General features: G+C 51.3%; 7 protein-coding genes and 1 non-coding gene across 8 annotated transcripts; 4 read left to right on the top strand and 4 right to left on the bottom strand.

Annotated features, from left to right (window-relative positions):
• The first annotated feature begins 73 nt into the window (after positions 1 to 73).
• On the top strand, positions 74 to 1,424 carry BZA70DRAFT_64250 (putative oxidoreductase C terminal-domain-containing protein). Its single transcript, XM_064915288.1, has one exon. It carries the CDS (start codon positions 150 to 152, stop codon positions 1,368 to 1,370), a length of 1,221 nt encoding a protein of 406 aa, XP_064766959.1. The 5' UTR covers positions 74 to 149; the 3' UTR covers positions 1,371 to 1,424.
• Positions 1,425 to 1,478: 54 nt separating this feature from the next.
• Positions 1,479 to 2,974, bottom strand: BZA70DRAFT_291006 (Ribophorin I; the record flags this gene model as incomplete). The annotated part of the gene is made up of 2 exons (XM_064914261.1): positions 1,479 to 2,388; positions 2,451 to 2,974. The coding sequence occupies 2 exons, from the start codon at positions 2,972 to 2,974 to the stop codon at positions 1,479 to 1,481; spliced, it is 1,434 nt and encodes a 477-aa protein (XP_064766958.1).
• Positions 2,975 to 3,274: 300 nt separating this feature from the next.
• BZA70DRAFT_282442 (RNA recognition domain-containing protein) lies at positions 3,275 to 3,981 on the top strand. The gene is made up of 3 exons (XM_064913276.1): positions 3,275 to 3,370; positions 3,449 to 3,552; positions 3,610 to 3,981. Exons 1-3 carry the CDS (start codon positions 3,353 to 3,355, stop codon positions 3,863 to 3,865), a joined length of 378 nt encoding a protein of 125 aa, XP_064766957.1. The 5' UTR covers positions 3,275 to 3,352; the 3' UTR covers positions 3,866 to 3,981.
• A 192-nt stretch (positions 3,982 to 4,173) lies between these two features.
• On the bottom strand, positions 4,174 to 4,287 carry BZA70DRAFT_t67. Its single transcript has one exon. It is a non-coding gene; the product is annotated as a tRNA-Leu (tRNA).
• A 1,181-nt stretch (positions 4,288 to 5,468) lies between these two features.
• BZA70DRAFT_64215 (hexokinase-domain-containing protein) lies at positions 5,469 to 7,613 on the top strand. Its single transcript, XM_064915285.1, has 7 exons — positions 5,469 to 5,676; positions 5,772 to 5,895; positions 5,974 to 5,999; positions 6,061 to 6,129; positions 6,185 to 6,435; positions 6,491 to 6,717; positions 6,777 to 7,613. The coding sequence occupies exons 1-7, from the start codon at positions 5,638 to 5,640 to the stop codon at positions 7,538 to 7,540; spliced, it is 1,500 nt and encodes a 499-aa protein (XP_064766956.1). The 5' UTR covers positions 5,469 to 5,637; the 3' UTR covers positions 7,541 to 7,613.
• BZA70DRAFT_64221 (uncharacterized protein) lies at positions 7,563 to 9,054 on the bottom strand. Its single transcript, XM_064915286.1, has one exon. The coding sequence runs from the start codon at positions 8,887 to 8,889 to the stop codon at positions 7,687 to 7,689; it is 1,203 nt and encodes a 400-aa protein (XP_064766955.1). The 5' UTR covers positions 8,890 to 9,054; the 3' UTR covers positions 7,563 to 7,686.
• A 1,971-nt stretch (positions 9,055 to 11,025) lies between these two features.
• Positions 11,026 to 16,862, top strand: BZA70DRAFT_282437 (uncharacterized protein). Its single transcript, XM_064913275.1, has 5 exons — positions 11,026 to 11,575; positions 11,644 to 11,775; positions 11,836 to 12,003; positions 12,063 to 16,439; positions 16,511 to 16,862. The coding sequence occupies exons 1-5, from the start codon at positions 11,045 to 11,047 to the stop codon at positions 16,592 to 16,594; spliced, it is 5,292 nt and encodes a 1,763-aa protein (XP_064766954.1). The 5' UTR covers positions 11,026 to 11,044; the 3' UTR covers positions 16,595 to 16,862.
• BZA70DRAFT_259692 (uncharacterized protein) lies at positions 16,863 to 18,013 on the bottom strand. Its single transcript, XM_064910863.1, has 2 exons — positions 17,687 to 18,013; positions 16,863 to 17,623 (listed from the first exon to the last, which is right to left on the bottom strand). The coding sequence occupies exons 1-2, from the start codon at positions 17,925 to 17,927 to the stop codon at positions 16,917 to 16,919; spliced, it is 948 nt and encodes a 315-aa protein (XP_064766953.1). The 5' UTR covers positions 17,928 to 18,013; the 3' UTR covers positions 16,863 to 16,916.
• Positions 18,014 to 18,060: the final 47 nt, after the last annotated feature.

The raw sequence follows: 18,060 nt of genomic DNA, 5'->3' as shown, positions 1-18,060 counted from the left end.
CGCCGAAGCCGCACGACTACCGAGAAGCCGCACTCGCCTACCCCGGATTTTCGTTCTTTGCTCGGCAGCACTCGCGAGTTGCTCAGTGCTTTAAATACCATCGTAGATATCCTTTGCTGTAGAGTTATGAGCTGTTGTCTGTATTCAATATGACTTTGGATACCTTGATTGATATCCTCTATATCGGGGCGGGAAACATCACCTTTGGCAACGACAACGTTCTCTGGAATCACTCTCTACGCGTTGAACGACTTCTCGGCCCTCGTCTCAATGTAGTCGCCATCATTGATCCAAACTATGAACGATACAAGCAAGTTTTGGGTCAGAAACTGGCTTCTTCCGCTGCAGCTGCCTACAAAACTACCAAATACTTTCCTTCACTGCAATCTCCTGGTGCACTCGACTACCTGACCAGCACAAACATCGATCTCTTCATCCTCGGTACTCCTCCACTATATCGCGGTACGACGTATCCAAACCGAGATTTAGAGCTTGAAATCCTAAAACACTTTGGAAACAAGCCCACCATCTTTCTCGAAAAACCCGTCGCAGTCACTCGTCCTGACCAGCCTCTCGAAGTCGCTCACAGTCTCAACGATGCAAGGCTCACTATCGGTGTTGGGTACATGATGCGCTACCTGAAAGTCGTTCAAAAAGCAAAGTCGATCATCTCGAAAAATAACCTCACAGTCAGCTGCATCATTGCGCGCTATGCAAATGCATACCAGCGAGTCCGCAAAGTGGACTGGTGGACAAAGTCGCAGCAAGGAGGGCCTATCATCGAACAAGCTACTCATTTCTGCGATCTCGTTCGTTATTTGGGCGGTGAAGTCATCATGGAGTCGGTCAAATCCCAAGCGTTAGAGCACTGGGAACCCGCTGGAAAACTATCGCACCAGTGCATCGACGAGTCAGCCATCCCAGCAAACGATCGGATTCCGCGAGCTACGACAGCGATGTGGAAGTTCGAGTCAGGAGCGGTTGGTACACTGATTCACGTTGTTGCCTTGCACGGCATCCGTTTCTCAAACGAGATAACTATCTACGCAGATGGCTACCAACTCCGACTCCGCGAACTGTACACAACGCCGACCTTATACGTGCGTTCGCCAGAGTCCGACACTGAGGAGAAAGTCTACACATACCCCGGCGACGACCCATTTTTTAACGAGATGGAGACATTTATATCAGTAGCTGCCAAGCGCGCAAATAAGCCTCTACCTGACCGATGTAACTCAACAGAGGCTGACGAACCACCTCCTGCCGAAGAGATCCTGACAAGCTACGAGGATGCTTGTAAAACCTTTGCGATGACCTGGAAGATCAGAGACGAGAGCGAGATCAAGGCTGATTATGAGCGCAGCTTTTGACGTGGTCATATGTACAATTGGTAGTTGTAATATGAGCAGTTAATAGTAGTATCTATTTATATAGAAACACATAAATTCACAGATTTCCTGGCCTTTTCAAGCAATCGTCTACGCCGTTTTAGTCTTTCCTATACTGATATCAATCCGTCCCAGCACAATGACAGCAAAGAAAACGGTAATCAGAGCGGTAGCGACAAGCATCGGCTTTGCATACTGTCCATTGCTGGGAAGCGTATACGTCACATACAGCTCGCTCCGCTTTTGCTCATCAATCATGTTCTTGGCCTTCAGCTTGACGACCGTCCTACCGACGGCGTCGAGGTGTGAGAATAAAAGCGAGCGTTCCTCGGTGACGTCCGTGTAAGTGGACTCCACGCTCAAGATTTCGGCAGCCTCTGGAAGGACAACTGAGACCTCGACTTCGTTGTAGTAGACGTTCATGAGTCCCTCTATCAGAGGGACGCGCAAAACATATACTGTCTCTCCTTCGCTATCAACCAACGAACGAAGACTACGTCCAAGATCGTGGTTCCATCCCAGCGTGAAACTGTAGTTCCAACCTCCAAAGATAGGATATCGTGGACGGATCTCCATAATCGGCGAGCGGGGATCGTCGCGGAAGTTGCTCGTCGACACGTTGCCAATCTCGTCAGTGAAGTACACGTCGCGAACACCAGGTCGGAGATGCACCGATGCTGATCGAAGAGCCGGCGTGCGCTCTCTCGCCATTGTGCTCGCCTGCCAACGAATACGCGAAAAGTTGTCCTTGAGCTCGGCGCCCGCGTTCTTCAGCCAGTAGCGTTCCTCGGTTGCTAGATTGCCTCCGGTGTGGGACACCCAGAGCTCACGCTCGAGCTTGCTGACCTCGATGACCGGGATGTTGTACTCGTACTTTACAAGAATGGGATCGTACGCGTAGGGCTCAACGTCGTTGTAAGGACCGTAGGTCAGAGTAGTGCCCTCGACTAACGGGTCATCTATGTGTTTGCTGTAAGCGTTGGGCGGACGATCGGCAGTCCTATAATGAGATTCATTAGTCTACTCGTTACCATCACATAGTCTCAAAATTGATACACTCACTTGACCTTGGTACGCTGCTTAACAATAGGATAAGGCATGTACGATACCTTGGTTCCCTCCCACATCAAGTTCTGGGGCTCCGACTGCTTGATCTTCTTTGGGATAGGAGACAGCTCACGCACAACTGCGGTCACAAGCTGAATTGTTTGACTACTGCCGACCTCCAGCGGAGTCTTGAGCGCAACCTCCACAAGCCTCATACCATCCTCGTTGACCTCCGGAGCAATCTCGAATTCCAACGGCGTAGTAGACGCATCATCAGCCTTGAGCTTAACCTCATACATTGCCAGTTTCGGCGTCGTCTCGTCATCGTCAAAGTAGCTCGAGTTAACCGCCAAGTAAAAGCTCGACTTTGGCTCGGAGCTGGTGTTTTCGAGAATGAATGACGATGAATCGCGCACATATGCTTTCATCAAATCAACTGTGCGGAGCATGTTCACCACCTTGAAATCAGACGGCGACGGCGCCGAGAGTACCGTTGCCGCATACGCCAAAAGCGCAGATGCAACAATTGAGAACCGCATCACTGTTATTTCGCGAATCTGCCAAAGTGTTGTCTGCTGAAATGTCGAAGAGAGCTCTAAGGCAGTCTAATTCTGTTGGCAGCCTCTGCGGTCAATCCTAATATCGAATTAGCTATCAGTTCTCAATCACCGAGCAATCAGCAAAACACAATTCTGCCTCTCACTCTCAATACGAAACAACAGAATGCTCACGCACAATTGAGCTGTAAATTGACCAGATCGAAAACGAACAGGAGCCCGGTGATCTCGACCGAGGGGCCACGTTGCACACGCGCGTTTTGGGTGGGAAGTTACCCGGACTTTGACGTCAAATCGTCGATTTCAACTTCTCGGAGACATCATCACAAATATCTTTCCAGACTTGAGAGCATACACAGAATGTCTTATAACACAAGGGTTAGTCGCTTCTTTCGTTTAGTGATTTGTAAGTCTTTGTCTGGTCACGTAACTAACGTTCCATTTCTGTCTTTATAGAAAGTCTCAGCCGAAATCAACAGAATTCTCTTCGTCAAGAATCTGTCCTACAACGTTACCTCAGAAGAGCTATATGATTTATTCGGAAGATTTGGCTCAATAAGGTACTTGAACTTGCTTCTCAATTTTATCTGACTTTATACTGATCTGTTATTCTGCAGACAAATCCGTCTCGGCAACGCCCAGGGCACAAAAGGAACCGCCTTCGTCGTCTACGATGATATCCAAGACGCCAAAACCGCATGCGACAAACTCTCCGGTTTCAACTTCCAGAGCAGATATCTAGTCGTTCTCTATCATCAGCCTGACAAGAATATGCTAGCTGCTGCCGCCGCTGCCGCTTCGGGTGGGTCGACTACGAATGGAGCTGATAGCGCGGATGCGATTGGAGCTACACCCAGACGTCGGATGCAGTAGTATTATTTAGTGTCGCTTGCGTTATCGTTTTCATTATCTGTAAAAGGAGTTTTTGGGTTCTGGGATTTTGTACAATATCGATATATAATCAACATAGCTTAATTTGTTCAAAGCATTCTTCATCGCGGGTCATATGAAAGAATTGGCATCAACCAACGTCTTCTCTTCTCTCCCGACTGCATCGGCATCCACGATATTATTCGTCTTGAATATTAGACCTGGAAAAAAATACTAAACGCAAAGCACAAGCAAAAACAAAAGCCCAAGCAAGTTCGCATTCGCAAATTAATCCAAAAAAGAGATCATATTGAAGGATGCGAGGTTCGAACTCGCGCGAACTTACGTTCAGCAGATAAAACCTCAAGCTGTAAGTGTTGCCTTAAACTTAAGTCTGCCGCCTTAGACCACTCGGCCAACCCTCCATAAATCTAACAAATTCTATTTTCCCTGCGCACTATAATCTAAGGTGAGAAGGACCCTAACCATGTGGTTTTGGCGTTTTAAGGTTGTAGATTCTGTAGGGTTTTTGTTTTGAAGAAGTGGCATTTTAGCGGTTTTCCGTCAATATTTTTGATAATAAATATTAGTCTTGCCATAAGATCTTAGAAATTTACTGGAATATGTAGTTATGTAAGAAAGCAGAAAGAAATGGGTGAGTAGACTGACAATCAACGATTCTATCAGACCTTGTATTATGTAACTTTATGCTGATATGATATAAGCGTACACGGTCTCGTTCCATGGTCCCAGGAACGTCTCTCTGTCCGAGAGGCAGCGCTTTATCTTTTTGTGGCTTATAGGAAGGAGTATACAATGATCCCGAAGTAAAAAGAGGGCATTGATCTGAAAGCTAAAGAAGCGTCTGGAGTGGAGTGCTGAACGGCTTTGATACTACAGTAGGCTGAGTTAACCCTTGTGATCCTTGATCCGAGCAGGATAACTACTACTACTACTAATGGGTCGCTTAAATCGGTCTTATAAAGATATTTTTTATCTGTGCAGCCTGGTAGTTATATGCAATCGGGAGGCGTACTGAGAAGTTTTACGTCTCGATTGTTCTGAATGACATTCTTGGTGCTTTCCCCAGAATTAGAGTCCGCCGTCATAGACTGCACCCTGGCGACTGCTGCAAGCTACAGAACTAGTGGTGCGCATCAGCCAGGTTGGCTGACGTCACTAAACGTCTCAGGGTGAAGCAGATCCGTCAATCATATGAACTGGCTGAAACAAGAGAAAGATCCCGGAGAACTTTGCAGAAATGAGGGTGAGAATGTTATCTTTTGATTTGTAATACCATTACTCTCCTCTCAAGAATAGAGGACGTTGGTGGGGAACGTGATAAATTGATTATTAGCTGGTTTATTCTTGGAGAGCTGCGTCCTAACAGAGAGCCAGCCAAGAGCCGGTCCTTCCGCCACGTCATAGACACAGCTTCTATAAGAAGGACATATTTCTAGAATGTAAACTCAATTGATATCTATAAACTCCCTAATCAGAAAAAATCGAGGTAATTCCACAGTTTGAAGATCATTCGGCCCGTAAAACACGCTTGGCCGGCCCGTGCTCATGCACCCAAAATTACCCAAACGCCTGATCAATCATCCTCATCTTCACACTTGTCCCTCTTTCCCCTCTTCCTCTCGATCTCATCCTATCCCGCTATACATACCTTTTACTGTGTAGTTCAAATCCGGATACGTAATTCTTATACTTGATTGACCTGCTGCAGAAACAGCTTTGTCTTTTGATTTACTTTCACCTACATCTACAAAATGGTTCATTTGGGTCCGAAAAAGCCGCCTTCCCGCAAGGTACTATCCTCCTCTTGCTCTTGATTCGGCATCTCCATTTCCCCTCCCCTGTTGTGGCTTTCCGAGAGCTAACTAAGATATGATATGCTATATAGGGATCTATGATTGATGTTCCCCGCGATTTGCTCGAGCAGATTGCGCAGCTTGAAAAGCTCCTGACAGTTGATACTGCTAAGCTTAACGAGATTGTGGATCACTTCGTCAAGGAGCTCGAGAAGGGTTGGTCGTCTTCCTTATTTCTATATGTGTTGTCGGGAATTATACTGTAGAGTCTAACACGTCTTGTTGTGCGTTTAGGTCTATCCAAGGAAGGCGGAAGTATTGTACGTTATCACACGCTGAACGTCACTTGCTTCATCTATACTGACAGTGTTCTTTCGTTAGCCGATGATCCCGACTTGGGTGATGAACATGCCCGAGGGAACGGAGACTGGCAAATACCTTGCTCTCGATGTAAGAATTTCTTATCGTTTACTTCTATACTAGCCAGATCCTAACTGAATTTTAGATGGGCGGCACCAACCTTCGCGTTGTCGAAGTCGAGCTCCTCGGCCACCGTGACTTTGACGTCAAGCAGAGCAAATACCGATTGCCTGACGAGATGAAGACCGGAACTGCTGATCAGCTATGGGATTACATCGCTGATTGTCTGAAGGCGTTTATTGATGAGAATCACGAGATTCCTGAGGATGAGGAGGAGAAGGAGAAGAAGAAGCAAGAGACGATTCATCTTGGCTTCACTTTCAGTTATCCCTGCTCGTAAGTTCTAATTCATATGGATTGACGAGAATTCAGTACTAATTTTTACTTTAAGGCAATCCGCAATTCATAATGGATTCCTGCAGCGATGGACCAAGGGATTCGACATTGAAGGCGTGGAAGGTCACGACGTCCAGCCCATGCTTGAAGCTGCCTTGAAGCGAAAGGATGTGCCGATCAAGGTTACTGCGTTGATCAACGATACTACCGGAACTATGGTTGCGTCCAACTACACCGACCCCGAGACCCAGATGGGAGTTATTTTCGGAACTGGCTGTAACGGTAAGTGACTGGCAAACTCTGTGAAGACACGTGGTGACGACTTACTGATATTCCTGCAGCTGCCTACTTTGACACTATTGGCAACATTCCAAAGTTGGAAGGTCTGGTTGACCTTCCTCCTGAGACGCCGATGGCGATCAACTGCGAATGGGGAGCGTTCGATAACGAGCACGTCGTTCTTCCTCGGACGGCCTACGATGTCCAGATCGACAACGACTCTCCCCGTCCTAACCAGCAGGCATTTGAGAAGATGATTGCTGGTCTCTATCTCGGCGAGATCCAGCGCTTAATCATGCTTGATCTTCATGAGCAGGGATGTATTTTCGAGAAGCAGAGTGTTGATAAGTTGAAGGTTCCGTATTCGATTGACGCTTCGCTTCTCTCTCAGATCGAGGAAGATCCGTTTGAGAACTTGTCGGAGGTCGAGAGCATTTTCCTCGAGCGCTTCATGATCACCACCACCGGTCCCGAGCGGAAGTTAGTGCGTCGTCTGGCAGAGCTGATTGGCACACGCGCCGCTCGTCTTTCGGCATGCGGTGTTGCTGCTATCTGCAAGAAGAAGAACATCACTCGCTGCCACTGCGGCGCGGACGGCTCGGTGTTCAACAAGTACCCGAACTTCCAGGAGCGCGGCGCGCAGGCGTTGAAGGAGATTTTTGGCTGGACAGAGACCAACCCAAAGAACTATCCGATCCGCTTGCTTCCTGCCGAGGACGGTAGCGGTGTCGGCGCGGCGTTGATCGCTGCGTTGACGCTGAAGCGGATGAAGGAGGGCTTGCCGGTTGGAATGTCTAGGGTGCCTGAGGGATTTGGAACTAATTAGACGCGTAGACTGTATGTGTGAATGTGTGTATAGCGGGTTTATTTATTTACATTTGAATCTAGTGTAAGTATGAATATGTACCAAGCGGTGCGGTGCTAGCGAAAAATCAAAAAATAGACATGCAATCCATACAGCGATAAAAGCGATTACAGACCGAAAACGCTCTTGTCGAGGTTGCAAACAAAGACACCGGGCGCGCAGACGCCACCGCCAATCAGCTTACCACTCTTGACATCATAAGAAGCCGAGGTCATGACACTCATCTGGTGCCCATCGTCCCAAAAGACGACGTGGGGGATAGCAAAGGATTCGTTCTTCTTGAAGAGCAGAGCCATGCTCTCCGAAACCACGTCTTCGTTGAATGGAGCCTCGATTTTCGGCCAGATCGAGGCGCCGTTGGGGAAGGCTGCGACGAGGATGTCGCCGGAGGGGAGTTCGGAGATGTTATCCATCGAGGCGTGCACGGAGACCGCGAGTTCGAGGTCAAGGTTGTGCGTGAGCGGGTCGACGGAGAAAACGGAGAGTTTTGCGAGACGGGTGTCTGTGACGACGAGCTTCTTGCCGCCGTCGACGAGGAGGATGCCGTTCGCGTAGGAAAAGTAGTTTTTGTTTTTGATGGAGCATTTCGGGTGGTTTGTCGAGTAGCTGAATTCGCAGAAGACGATGTTGGCCCACAGGAAGGGGCCCATGGTGTCTTCGATTGCGCGCCAGGTGCCTTTGCGGTACTTGTGGTCGTTTGTGATATAAAATGAGGTTTCGGAGACGGCGACGACGGCGTTCGGAGTGACGATGTAGGGAGAGCGGATGTCGTGGAGGAATTCGAGGTAGTCGGTTCCGGTTGTGTATTTGAAGACGGAGATGATTGATGACCCGCGCTGATGGTTGACAAAGAAGATGATGCGAGTGTCGGGCTTGTCGGGGGGGTAAAAAACGTTCATACCGTGCAGGATGAAGTCTTCGCGATCATGGTATCCACGGAGCTCGAGAGTCTTCAATTGCTCTGTTTGCGGGTCAAACAAGACGACCGAGTCCTGCATTGGCATCTGCTTGAACTTTGGGCGGACCTTGTGGTGGTTTTGCGGGGGGAAGAACGACATCCGTCCCTCGACGGAGCCGCAGCCCATGTAGACTTCGCCGGTGAGTTTGTCAACCGCGACGTCTTCGCATCCTTCGGCGCCGTAGATGAGCTTGCAATTGTCGTTGTTGACGGCCAATGAAGACGAAGTGTAGCGGTCCTGCGGGGGCAGGGCAACGGGCAGCCAGGTCGCGGGGTGAGGAAAGAATTCTTTGGACAGGAAGGCGAGGAAGATGCCTATTCCGTAGACAATGTACATTCCAGGAGGAGCCATGATGATGCAGATTCTAATTATCTCTCGAGTGGCTCTGGTTGGATGATAGTTATCGTCATGCAGAAGAGAAGAACAGGCCTTCTGTTATCGACGCTCGTCGCCAAGTTCTTGTTATCTGGGGTTCTTGGTGCTGACGTAAGGAATTAGAAATTAAATATAATCACGTGATTAGCAATGAAAGTAAACAGATTCCTGCGCGCGACGCTAACACGCGCTTGCTTCATGTCCAACTTTACTCCGACTGCTGAAAGCTTCCCAATTCAGCTTTACCGCTCGGTTTCTATACCTAAACGCGTCTTTGTATACGTTCTGTTATAACACATACGAGCAGTAGAATTATAATTGTACCTGACGGGTTCTTTTTGTGTTTACTGGGCAGTCTTCTTACCGCTGCGAACAATGCCTGGCGATGAGTTCAATACTCTATCTAGTGCCAATGGCTTTGGCTGCTTTTCTATTAAAGCACATGGTGTGACATTCACCTTAGAAACGATGAATGAAGAACCGTCACATATTCAGTACAGCTCTAGTTGCTATTATATCGCACGCTGGGGAGTCACGCCGACGACGCGTCGTCGATACCGAACGTATGATAGCTGGCCGGAGTTTTTATAGTCCGCGCAGGACTGGCACGATAAGGTATAGATTGGTTTTTTTTCTTGGTTTCTGTTTGTATTCATGCTGACAAAAGAATCAGACAGACTTGGAACTGTTAATAATCGAGAAAACCTTTCTGCTTGCAGACCCGCCAGTTAGTTTCATTACCACTCCGTATTCAGGCGTTATCGACAAGGTGCTGCTGGAGTCATTTCGCCGGGTGGGCACGCAGCTTATGGAAGCTCTCTGGAGAGCAGGAGGCTACAGGTTCAAATTCCATCGAACCGAAGTACCCGTGAGGAGAGAGGGTACTGCCACCTTGTATTTCCACTGCTGTCAAGATCAGTCCAAGACCAGTCCCATGCGTGATTTAGCGAAGATGATACGGGAGACGAGTTCACTGCAATAGCAGAGTCGCGCTTCGGGTTGATTTGAATGAGGAGACAGTCTGCTTGAAGTTGACGCACAAGCACCATGATGCCTACCAAGATACCAGTCTCACGCCAGCGGTGCAAGAGTTTATAAATGAGCGGATCTCCGTGCAAAAAGCAAGCGAGATTCTCCGCGCCCTGAGAACAGTCAAACATACAATCGATGGCGCAGAGCATGTCACATTGATGCAAGTCTACAACCTTTGACGTAAAGGGCGCGGGAAAAGGCGACGTTGGTATCGAATCTGCTCGTTATGACGATGGAGATATAGCTTTTGCTTATAGTCTATATGCAATGACCAGTTTATAACAGACTGATTGCGACAAATTAACGGCAGCTGGAACACCGATAAGCATAATCAATAAGTCAGATAAATATATTGCTGTAATCAGTTAATGAGCGAGCACAACTAAGCCCGTAAACGGCAGGATATTGGCGATCAACCGATATTATCCATGCATCATAAGCCTTTTCGGGAAATGTATGGCAAGAAGTCCCGGGCGTCCTACGAATGGCAGGGATTGATTAAGATTCAATTTAGGTCGAGGTGATTCATGCTTCGTAGACGTCACGACGGCCTTCACATCGTTAGCGGCGCTAGCAGGGACTGCGGTCAAGAGCTGCTTTCTCCGGGGTACCCGCGGTCCACCTGTTGTGTTGTTATTGTTTTATGCAGTTTGTAGTCTACAACAAAAAAATACGTAATAAAGAACGAGCCAGACGAGTCGGTATCAGCAGCAGAGCTGTTCCGCTCCGCGCCCGGGCTGCTGGTCAGGGGGGAGTTGACGCGTCAGGAACGCGCGACGCGTTTGGGTTACCCTGCTCTCGACGCGTCGCGTGGAAAATATCGCGGCCACCGACGCTGGGGTGCGCGACTTGCCAGCTGCAGGTCGGTGACTGTGGTTGATATTAGGATGACCCACTTCGGGTTCTGATCGACTGTTGATAAGTACAGAACAGAGTAGCTGCGTGAAGGCGACGACTGAGGACGTAGCGTAGAGCAGAGTAGGAGGATTCAGCGGCCAGGGCAGAGCGTACAGCGCTTGGCAGCAGCGAGAGCGGACCGAAAGCGGCAAGGTAATGTGGCCCTGAGCTCCGACAGACGAACGAAAGCAGCAGCTGACGAATGCAAAGGCGCAGGCGGAAGCAGCAGAAGCAGAAGCAGCGCTGCCTTCGCGTGGAGGCGAAGAAGGGGCGAAGGGCGGGTAACTCCACACACGCGTCGCCAGTCGATCACCGCCGGAGCGAACCCCTTGCTCTCCTTCTCCTCGGTCCCTATCTTCTATCTTTTTCTTATACCAGCACGCGCTCCTCTTCCTCATCCTCTTCCTCGTCACTCCTTCTCACTCCTCCTCCCCCGCTCCTCCCGCACTTGCAGACCATGAGTGTCTCGCACAGCACCACCGCCAGCCTCAGCATGTCGCTCGCCTCGAGTGTCTCGGGCACCTCTTCGTTCTCCGCAATGCGCAGCGCCAGCACCGGATACTCGTTCCAGCGGTTCAATGCCCTCACCGTCGACGACCTTTTCCTCGAATTGAAGCGAACAGAGCAGCAGTACGTCCAGGACCTCGAGTGCATCCGCGACGTCCACCTCGTCGAGGAGCTCCTCATCGTGCATCTTGCATTGCAGCCGTCACTATCAAAAGTCCTGATTTGGGTGAGTTCGCTGCTACATATTAGTATTCCTGTGTTTCTTTTCAATTTTTACTGACTGGCTGTAAACAGGGCGAGGAAGCTGCTCCAATCTATCGCCAGTACGTCAAGGAGTACGTCTACGATCCCGACGAGTCCGAAGAACTGCGTTATCTCAAGCGACGACCGCTGGTCCGCCTACGCTTCTTCTCAAAGTTCTTCAAGGTGCCTCCTTCATTATTACTACCTCATCACTCTATTCAGACTCAACTAACAACATTATAGAAACTCGAGGAATTCCTGCCAAACGTCCGTGGCATCGTCGCACACGCGGCCCTCTACAGAATCCTCGTGTCCACTGCCAGAGCCAAGGTGGAAAGCGAAAAAGTTCGCACTGCGCGTCTGAAGATCGAATTCTCAAAAGTTCGCAGTTTTGATACACTTCAGCCAGTTGTATGTTCCCCTCTCGCATTCCTGTACTGCTGTTTCATACTCACAATACCATCCTCTAGGCAACACAAGTCAACCCAAAATGGATCACAGCGCGCTCATACTGTCAATGCCATCTTAACCATCGCACGGGAAAGACATTCGAAGGTCTCCCTGTCGAAATCATGCTCATCTCAGAGCCTCTTTGGTCTAACGCCCTCGCGATCTGTCAGCTGCATGAGCTCCAACGGTTCCTTCTCTTCCCCACATTCCGCCGAGCCGACCTGGTCTACATTCCCTCTGAAGACATGTCCTCGCTCGAAATCACGCTCAAGTCGTACGATGAGAGTTCAATCACGCTCAAGTTTTCTTCCTCTGAAAACAAGAAAACGTGGGCTTCGACTTTCAAGGAACTCTTCCCGCCAGCGCCCGCTCTTCCTGCCGATGTAGCGCCCCGGAAGCCTAGTCTATCTGGCTTGCAGATCATTTCCGGTGACAGCGAGGCTGCGCGATTGGATACAGAAGCACTTGACTCTGAACTTCGTGGACCAAGACTTTTCGAAGAACCAGAGCTGCGGCCCTACATAGTCGAGACCGAGATTTCTCCCAAGAAGAAGCGCCATTCGATATTCCGATACGGCAGCGGAAACAGTCTCAACCGAGTCAACTCCTCTTCGCGCCCGTCTGTGCGATTCAGTCGCGTCGTGAGCGAGTCTCGCATCTCTCCTTCGTCGAGCAGTACCTCTCTTTCGCCATATAAGCGTCTCCAGCAGCGGCTAGTTGAGAAGCAGCGGTCGGTGTCGGCTATTGCCTCGTTGCCCTCGATCCAGGATATGGTTTTGAAGGAAGAATCCCCCGCTACATCTCCAGAGCTCACGAGATCTCCTAAAGAAAACAGCGCCGCTGCCGCTGGCGCGTCGCCTGCTAACCTCGCGCGCAGATCGTTTTCTGATCGAAGATCATCGCTCATGACAGCCGTGACCAACACATTTAACCAGTCAAGGTCAGTCTCGGCACCGAGTCCTTCTCAGGCCCAGTCAGAAGCAGTAGCGCCTGTCAAGACTCCACGCGAGACGACCGTTGCCATCGCAAGGCTCAGAGACGACTCTTCTGGAGAGCAAAAGTCCAAGGCCGAGTTCCAGTCTTCGCGAATGGAAAAGACAATGTCGACAGACTCTGTTCGTCTTACCGAGTCATCGTCGTCTGGCATCTATCTTGTTCCCACTAGCGCTCGTGAGAAGAAAAACGCGGCCTCGCCAATTCCTCGCGTGCGCGATCCTGAGATTGCTCCTTCGCCGCCCGTGAACCGCGAATCCGTCTTCTCATTCACGCCCGAGACATTTGACGTCAGCCCTCGCCCGCCTCAGGAGAGCAAGACCCCGGTCCAAAATGCAGAGCCGTCCCAGACTCCTCAGTTGAACCGCAAGAAGTCTTCTTTCGGATTCGGCCGCAAGCAGAAGGACTATATCCTGGACGAGAACGCGGGAGTGTCGACCACCAGATCTGGCTCTGTCTCGTCTGTCTTTAGAAAGATCACCCCCCGCTCCCACCTTGGCATGTCGACCCGTGCGTCAGAGAAAGAGATGGATACCGAGAAGGCAATCAGCGGGATGTACTCCCGCATGACTCGCCGCGCCTCGACCGCGCTCGCGAATCTGTCGCCAAACATCGGCTCGCCAAAGTCTCCTAACGTCGACTCCCCTATCCTCTCCGACGCCATTGCCTCTCCCGCGAGCGTGTCTTCTGAGTTTAGCGACTACGAGGACTCGAAAAATCACAAGAGAGTGTCGTCGATGGGATTTATGCGCGGATTGAGAATGTCGCGGATCAGCATGCGATCTACGTCCACGACAGGTGCGCCAAAGGTCGAGCAGCCTATCCAGGAGCAGACTGCTGCTGCTCCGGCACCGCATGAGCCTGCTCAGCCAGCTGAAGTGTTGGTTGCTGCTCCGGCTGTTGAGACTGCTCAGAAGGTTGAGAAGCCTGTGGAAGCTGAGAAGCCTGAGAAGCCTGAGGAGAAGTTGCCTGAGCCTGCGGCAGCCGTCCCTGCTCCAGTAGCTGAACCCCACACTTCCATGCCATCTGTTCCAACCGTTGTCCCCGCCTCCCGTCCCAAATCTACAGTCAAGCCCGAACCTGCTGCCGTCTCGAAAGCCGAAGAACCCGCCGGCAAGACAAACAAGTTCAGCATATTCGCCCGCAACGCGCGCAAGATGCGCGCAGCTCTGCAGTCTCAGCAGCAGCCGCAGCCTGAGAGCACGAGAGAGGACGAGTTTTCTGCGCCGGTCGATGTCGAGCGGATCGATATGGATTCGGGAACGGTGCTGATTACGACCGCGCCGCCGTCGCCGAGTGCAAAGACGAGGATTATCGATGTCAATGGCGAGGATCAGGCCGTTGCTGCTTCTGAGGTTTCTGAGGAGAAGACCGAGGAAGTTGAAAGCAGCGAGGTTGACGAGCCGGTCGAGGTCGAGGTCGAGGTGCTTTCGAAGCCGTCGACAGCCAACACGGAGACAAACTACACGACTGCATCTAACGGCTCGGAAGCAACTATTCAGAACGAGGATCTGCCGGTTGCGATCGCGTTGGCTTCCGACGCAGGCACCTCTGAGCGAGACGACGACAGTGTGTACGACGACGCGCATGACGATTTCCCGGTCCCAAAGGTGTCGCCGCTGAAGATCAACACGAGCGTGCGAAACTCGCGGGTCGTCGGCGAGAGCGTTCTGTCGCCGGGATACCCTCCGTCACCGAGCAACGAGATCGTCGACACTTCTGCATTTATCAGCACAGAGGAAGATCTCAAGTTGAAGGAGATGGAAGAGATGGCAAACACAGTGAGCATGTCGTTTCACCGCGCGATCAAGAACGGCGAGCACGAGCTGTTTGCCAACAAGCCCGAGCTCGCGGTGTCGGAGCCGCCGTCGCCTGGTCTGCCGCTTGCGGGCGACGAAACTCCGATTGTCCCGCCGTCGCCGCTGCGGGTCCCGAAACGGGGCTCGTCATTGCAGTCGCCGTCTTCGCGCGCGTCGACGTTGCGGGACAGTCAGATTACAGTGTACGCGGACACGCAGCTGTGGACGGGCAAGCGTTACTCGTTGAGGGACGGGGCGATGTCTGATGACGCGGAGGAGGAAGAGATTCCTCTTGGCGAGAAACGCCCCGTCGAGGCTGTTGTACGGAAGGATTCGGCCGATGACGATTACTACAGCGTGATGGAGATGTCTGAGAGCTCAGGCTCCGCGTCGGATGATGAGAAGAGCGAGGATGCGGATGAGATCAAATTGCCTTTGGCTACGAAGCGATCGTCGTCGGCACTGCACAGGGCGGAGAGTGAGGGACGTACGGCTTTGAAGCCAAAGTCTGTCAACTATTCCATCCCTGGAGGGTTCACGTCTTCTACCTTGCCCGGGTCTATTCTAAAGAAAGAGTATGATCCGTCAATCATCTCCTCGGGCGAGTCAGACGCCTCATCGACAGCGACAACGACCCCTTCGCCGAGCATGAAGTGGAACATGCAGGATACCGCCAAAGTCGAGGACCTGAAGATCGTCCTGTTCAAGAGCTACGCTTTCGTCTCGGAATGGAATAACAGCAAATGGGAACGCATAACCCCGAAGGAAGTCCGCGTGCTCGTCGCCGTCACCGAGGGCACGGCCACCGTCGAAGTCTGGCCAAAGACTATCTCGCCGAGTTCGTCGACCCCCAGCTCCGGAACATCCACACCCGCGCACACGACGTCGGTTTCGGAAACACCAAAGACGCGGAGCGTGATGTTCAACGTCGCGGGCGACAGCGTGCTCAATATGAACGAGACCGCCGCCGCGGAGGGCAAGCCGATGCTGTCGGTGCCGCTCACGGGCCAATCGACCGTCAGACGGAGCACCGCGTTCGACGTGCATCTCAAACGCACGGGCGCGTCGGGAATCACGATGTTTCGCATGCGCACGGCGGCCGAGGCGGATCATATGATTAGCGCGATCCACTCGTGCCGGAAAAACTACCATAGCTCGAGCGTGCGCTCGCGGCCGTTCGGGTCGTCGGTACCGAGTATCGCGAGCAGCGAGTCGTCGATGAGTAGCGGCGCGTCGATGCGCCTCGGCCGCGGCAGCACAACAACGAGTTGGTACCATCCCACGCTCGAAAGTCCCGGCGGCGAGGGTGTGTTCTCAGCCGACGGCACGGACGAGGTGATGTTGATCAAGGACTTCAAGTGTCGTTTGTTTCAGCGGTTCAACGCGCTGAAATGGCGAAACGTCGGCGCGGCGAAGATCTCGGTCAGCGCGCTCGCGGATGATAACGGCGTGCAGGTGTGTGTGCGGATGCAGGACGGACAGGTTGCGTTTGATGTTTTGGTGCGCAAGGATCAGGTTGCAAAGTTGGGCAAGACTGGGGTTTCGATCTCGATGGAGGCTGATTCATCTGCTGAGGAGTCGAAACGCGATGTTTACATGCTTCAGGTACGTTTTTCTTGTGATTTCTCTTGTGAGATGGTGACAGATAGTCGCAGGTAGCTAACCTGATACCACAGTTCAAACGAGACAAAGAGGCACAGATCCTTCTCGAGTCAATCAGCGAGTACGCACTCCCGTCCGCTGCCGACGAAGAGAACTAAGAACTAAGAACAAAAGAACTAAGAAAACAAGTTTTGGGAGTTTGTTATCGTTGTTGTATGTCAGTCAGTCAGGGTATTTTTGGATGTTTAGTTTTGATTTGTTTGGATTTGTTCTGTATATATATCGATATATATGCCCAAAGTCTTGCGGTGGTTGTGTTGAGGACGAGGACGAAGAATGGGTTTATTATTAATGTTTGGAAATTTTTGTTGTGGTTTGATGATCTAATTATATAAACGCAATTGTAGTAATGCTATATCTATGATACTTTATCTCGAGTTCCAACTACCTCTATATATGTACAAAACCTGTGTGTTCAACCTAATCAGTAATGAGGAGAACAGCAGCGCTACCGAGCTGTCGTCGCAAATCCGCCCAATCGACATCATGCGAATCCTCGACCTCGCCCCACCTCCGCATCTGGTGGATATTCTCCAAGCTGACGAGCTCGGCCAGTTCGCTCGTCGTCAGCTCTTTCCTCACAAGCTTGATACCCCCGAGGAAAGACTTGCCGCCCAGCACGGCGCGCTCAAAGGCAGTCAGCTCCCAGTGCGAGAGACCGAGCATGTATTCCAGCGCGAGGTTGCGGATTTCTTCGGTTTGTGGGTTGCCGGTTAATCCCTTGTCGCCGTCCATGTAGCTCAGTTTATTGCCGTTGAAGAGGTGTGTCTCGGCCCACTCGATGATCGGGCGATACCTCTCCTCCTGCTCTGCGCGCAACCGCCCGTCGTACTCATGCGACGGCGCAAAGATGAGCATGGTATCCGTATCCACGTACGGCAGCAGCGCCTTACAGATCGCGTTCCGCACGTCGTCGACCTCCGCCTGCGTCGGCATCTTTTGGATATCGATCGCGCGCGCGGCGATCGACGTCAGCGGAAGCGAGTGGGGCTTGATTTGCAGATTCGGCAGCGTGGCCCATTCCTGCACAATCAGGTGCGCGAGCGCGGTCTTGTTGTGCGGTACCACGAGTGGGTTGCCGGACGAGGTTTTGACCGGTCGTGTGCCGAGGTTGATCTGGTGTCCGTCTGTAGCTAGCTGTTAGCACATAACTCCGTTTCTGTAATTCACGACGACTATGCTCTGCTCACCTTCCGTAGTCTGCACATTCGCACTCTCCCAAAACCTTTTCGGAATGGCTTTATACGCGCCCTGCGACCCCGACTTTTTCAACAAATTCGCAGTATCAAGCGCGGTCGCGTATGTTCTGCGCGACAGCCTCGACACCGGCAGCGACGCAGACACCGGCGCTGAAACGGTTGCGAACCGCGATGCGCATTGGCGAAGTAAGACGCGGGGAGCGGATCTGCACGCTCGCGAGATGGCTGACATTCTCTGAAGTTGTTCCTACTAAATAATCAAAGTAAAGAAGATGTTCAACAGACTGCAGAGTGCAATTGTAATTGCAGTTCTAAATATCAACGATATCGCTACAAAATCCGCCATCCGAACTTTTCTCAGAAAT

This window comes from Myxozyma melibiosi (genome assembly GCF_037950935.1).
Source record: "Myxozyma melibiosi strain Phaff 52-87 chromosome Unknown BZA70scaffold_10, whole genome shotgun sequence".
In the NCBI taxonomy this organism is placed as follows: Eukaryota; Fungi; Ascomycota; class Lipomycetes; order Lipomycetales; family Lipomycetaceae; genus Myxozyma; species Myxozyma melibiosi.
The sequence above is the reverse complement of the archived record's forward strand: the minus strand, read 5'-3'. Positions and strand labels throughout refer to the sequence as shown.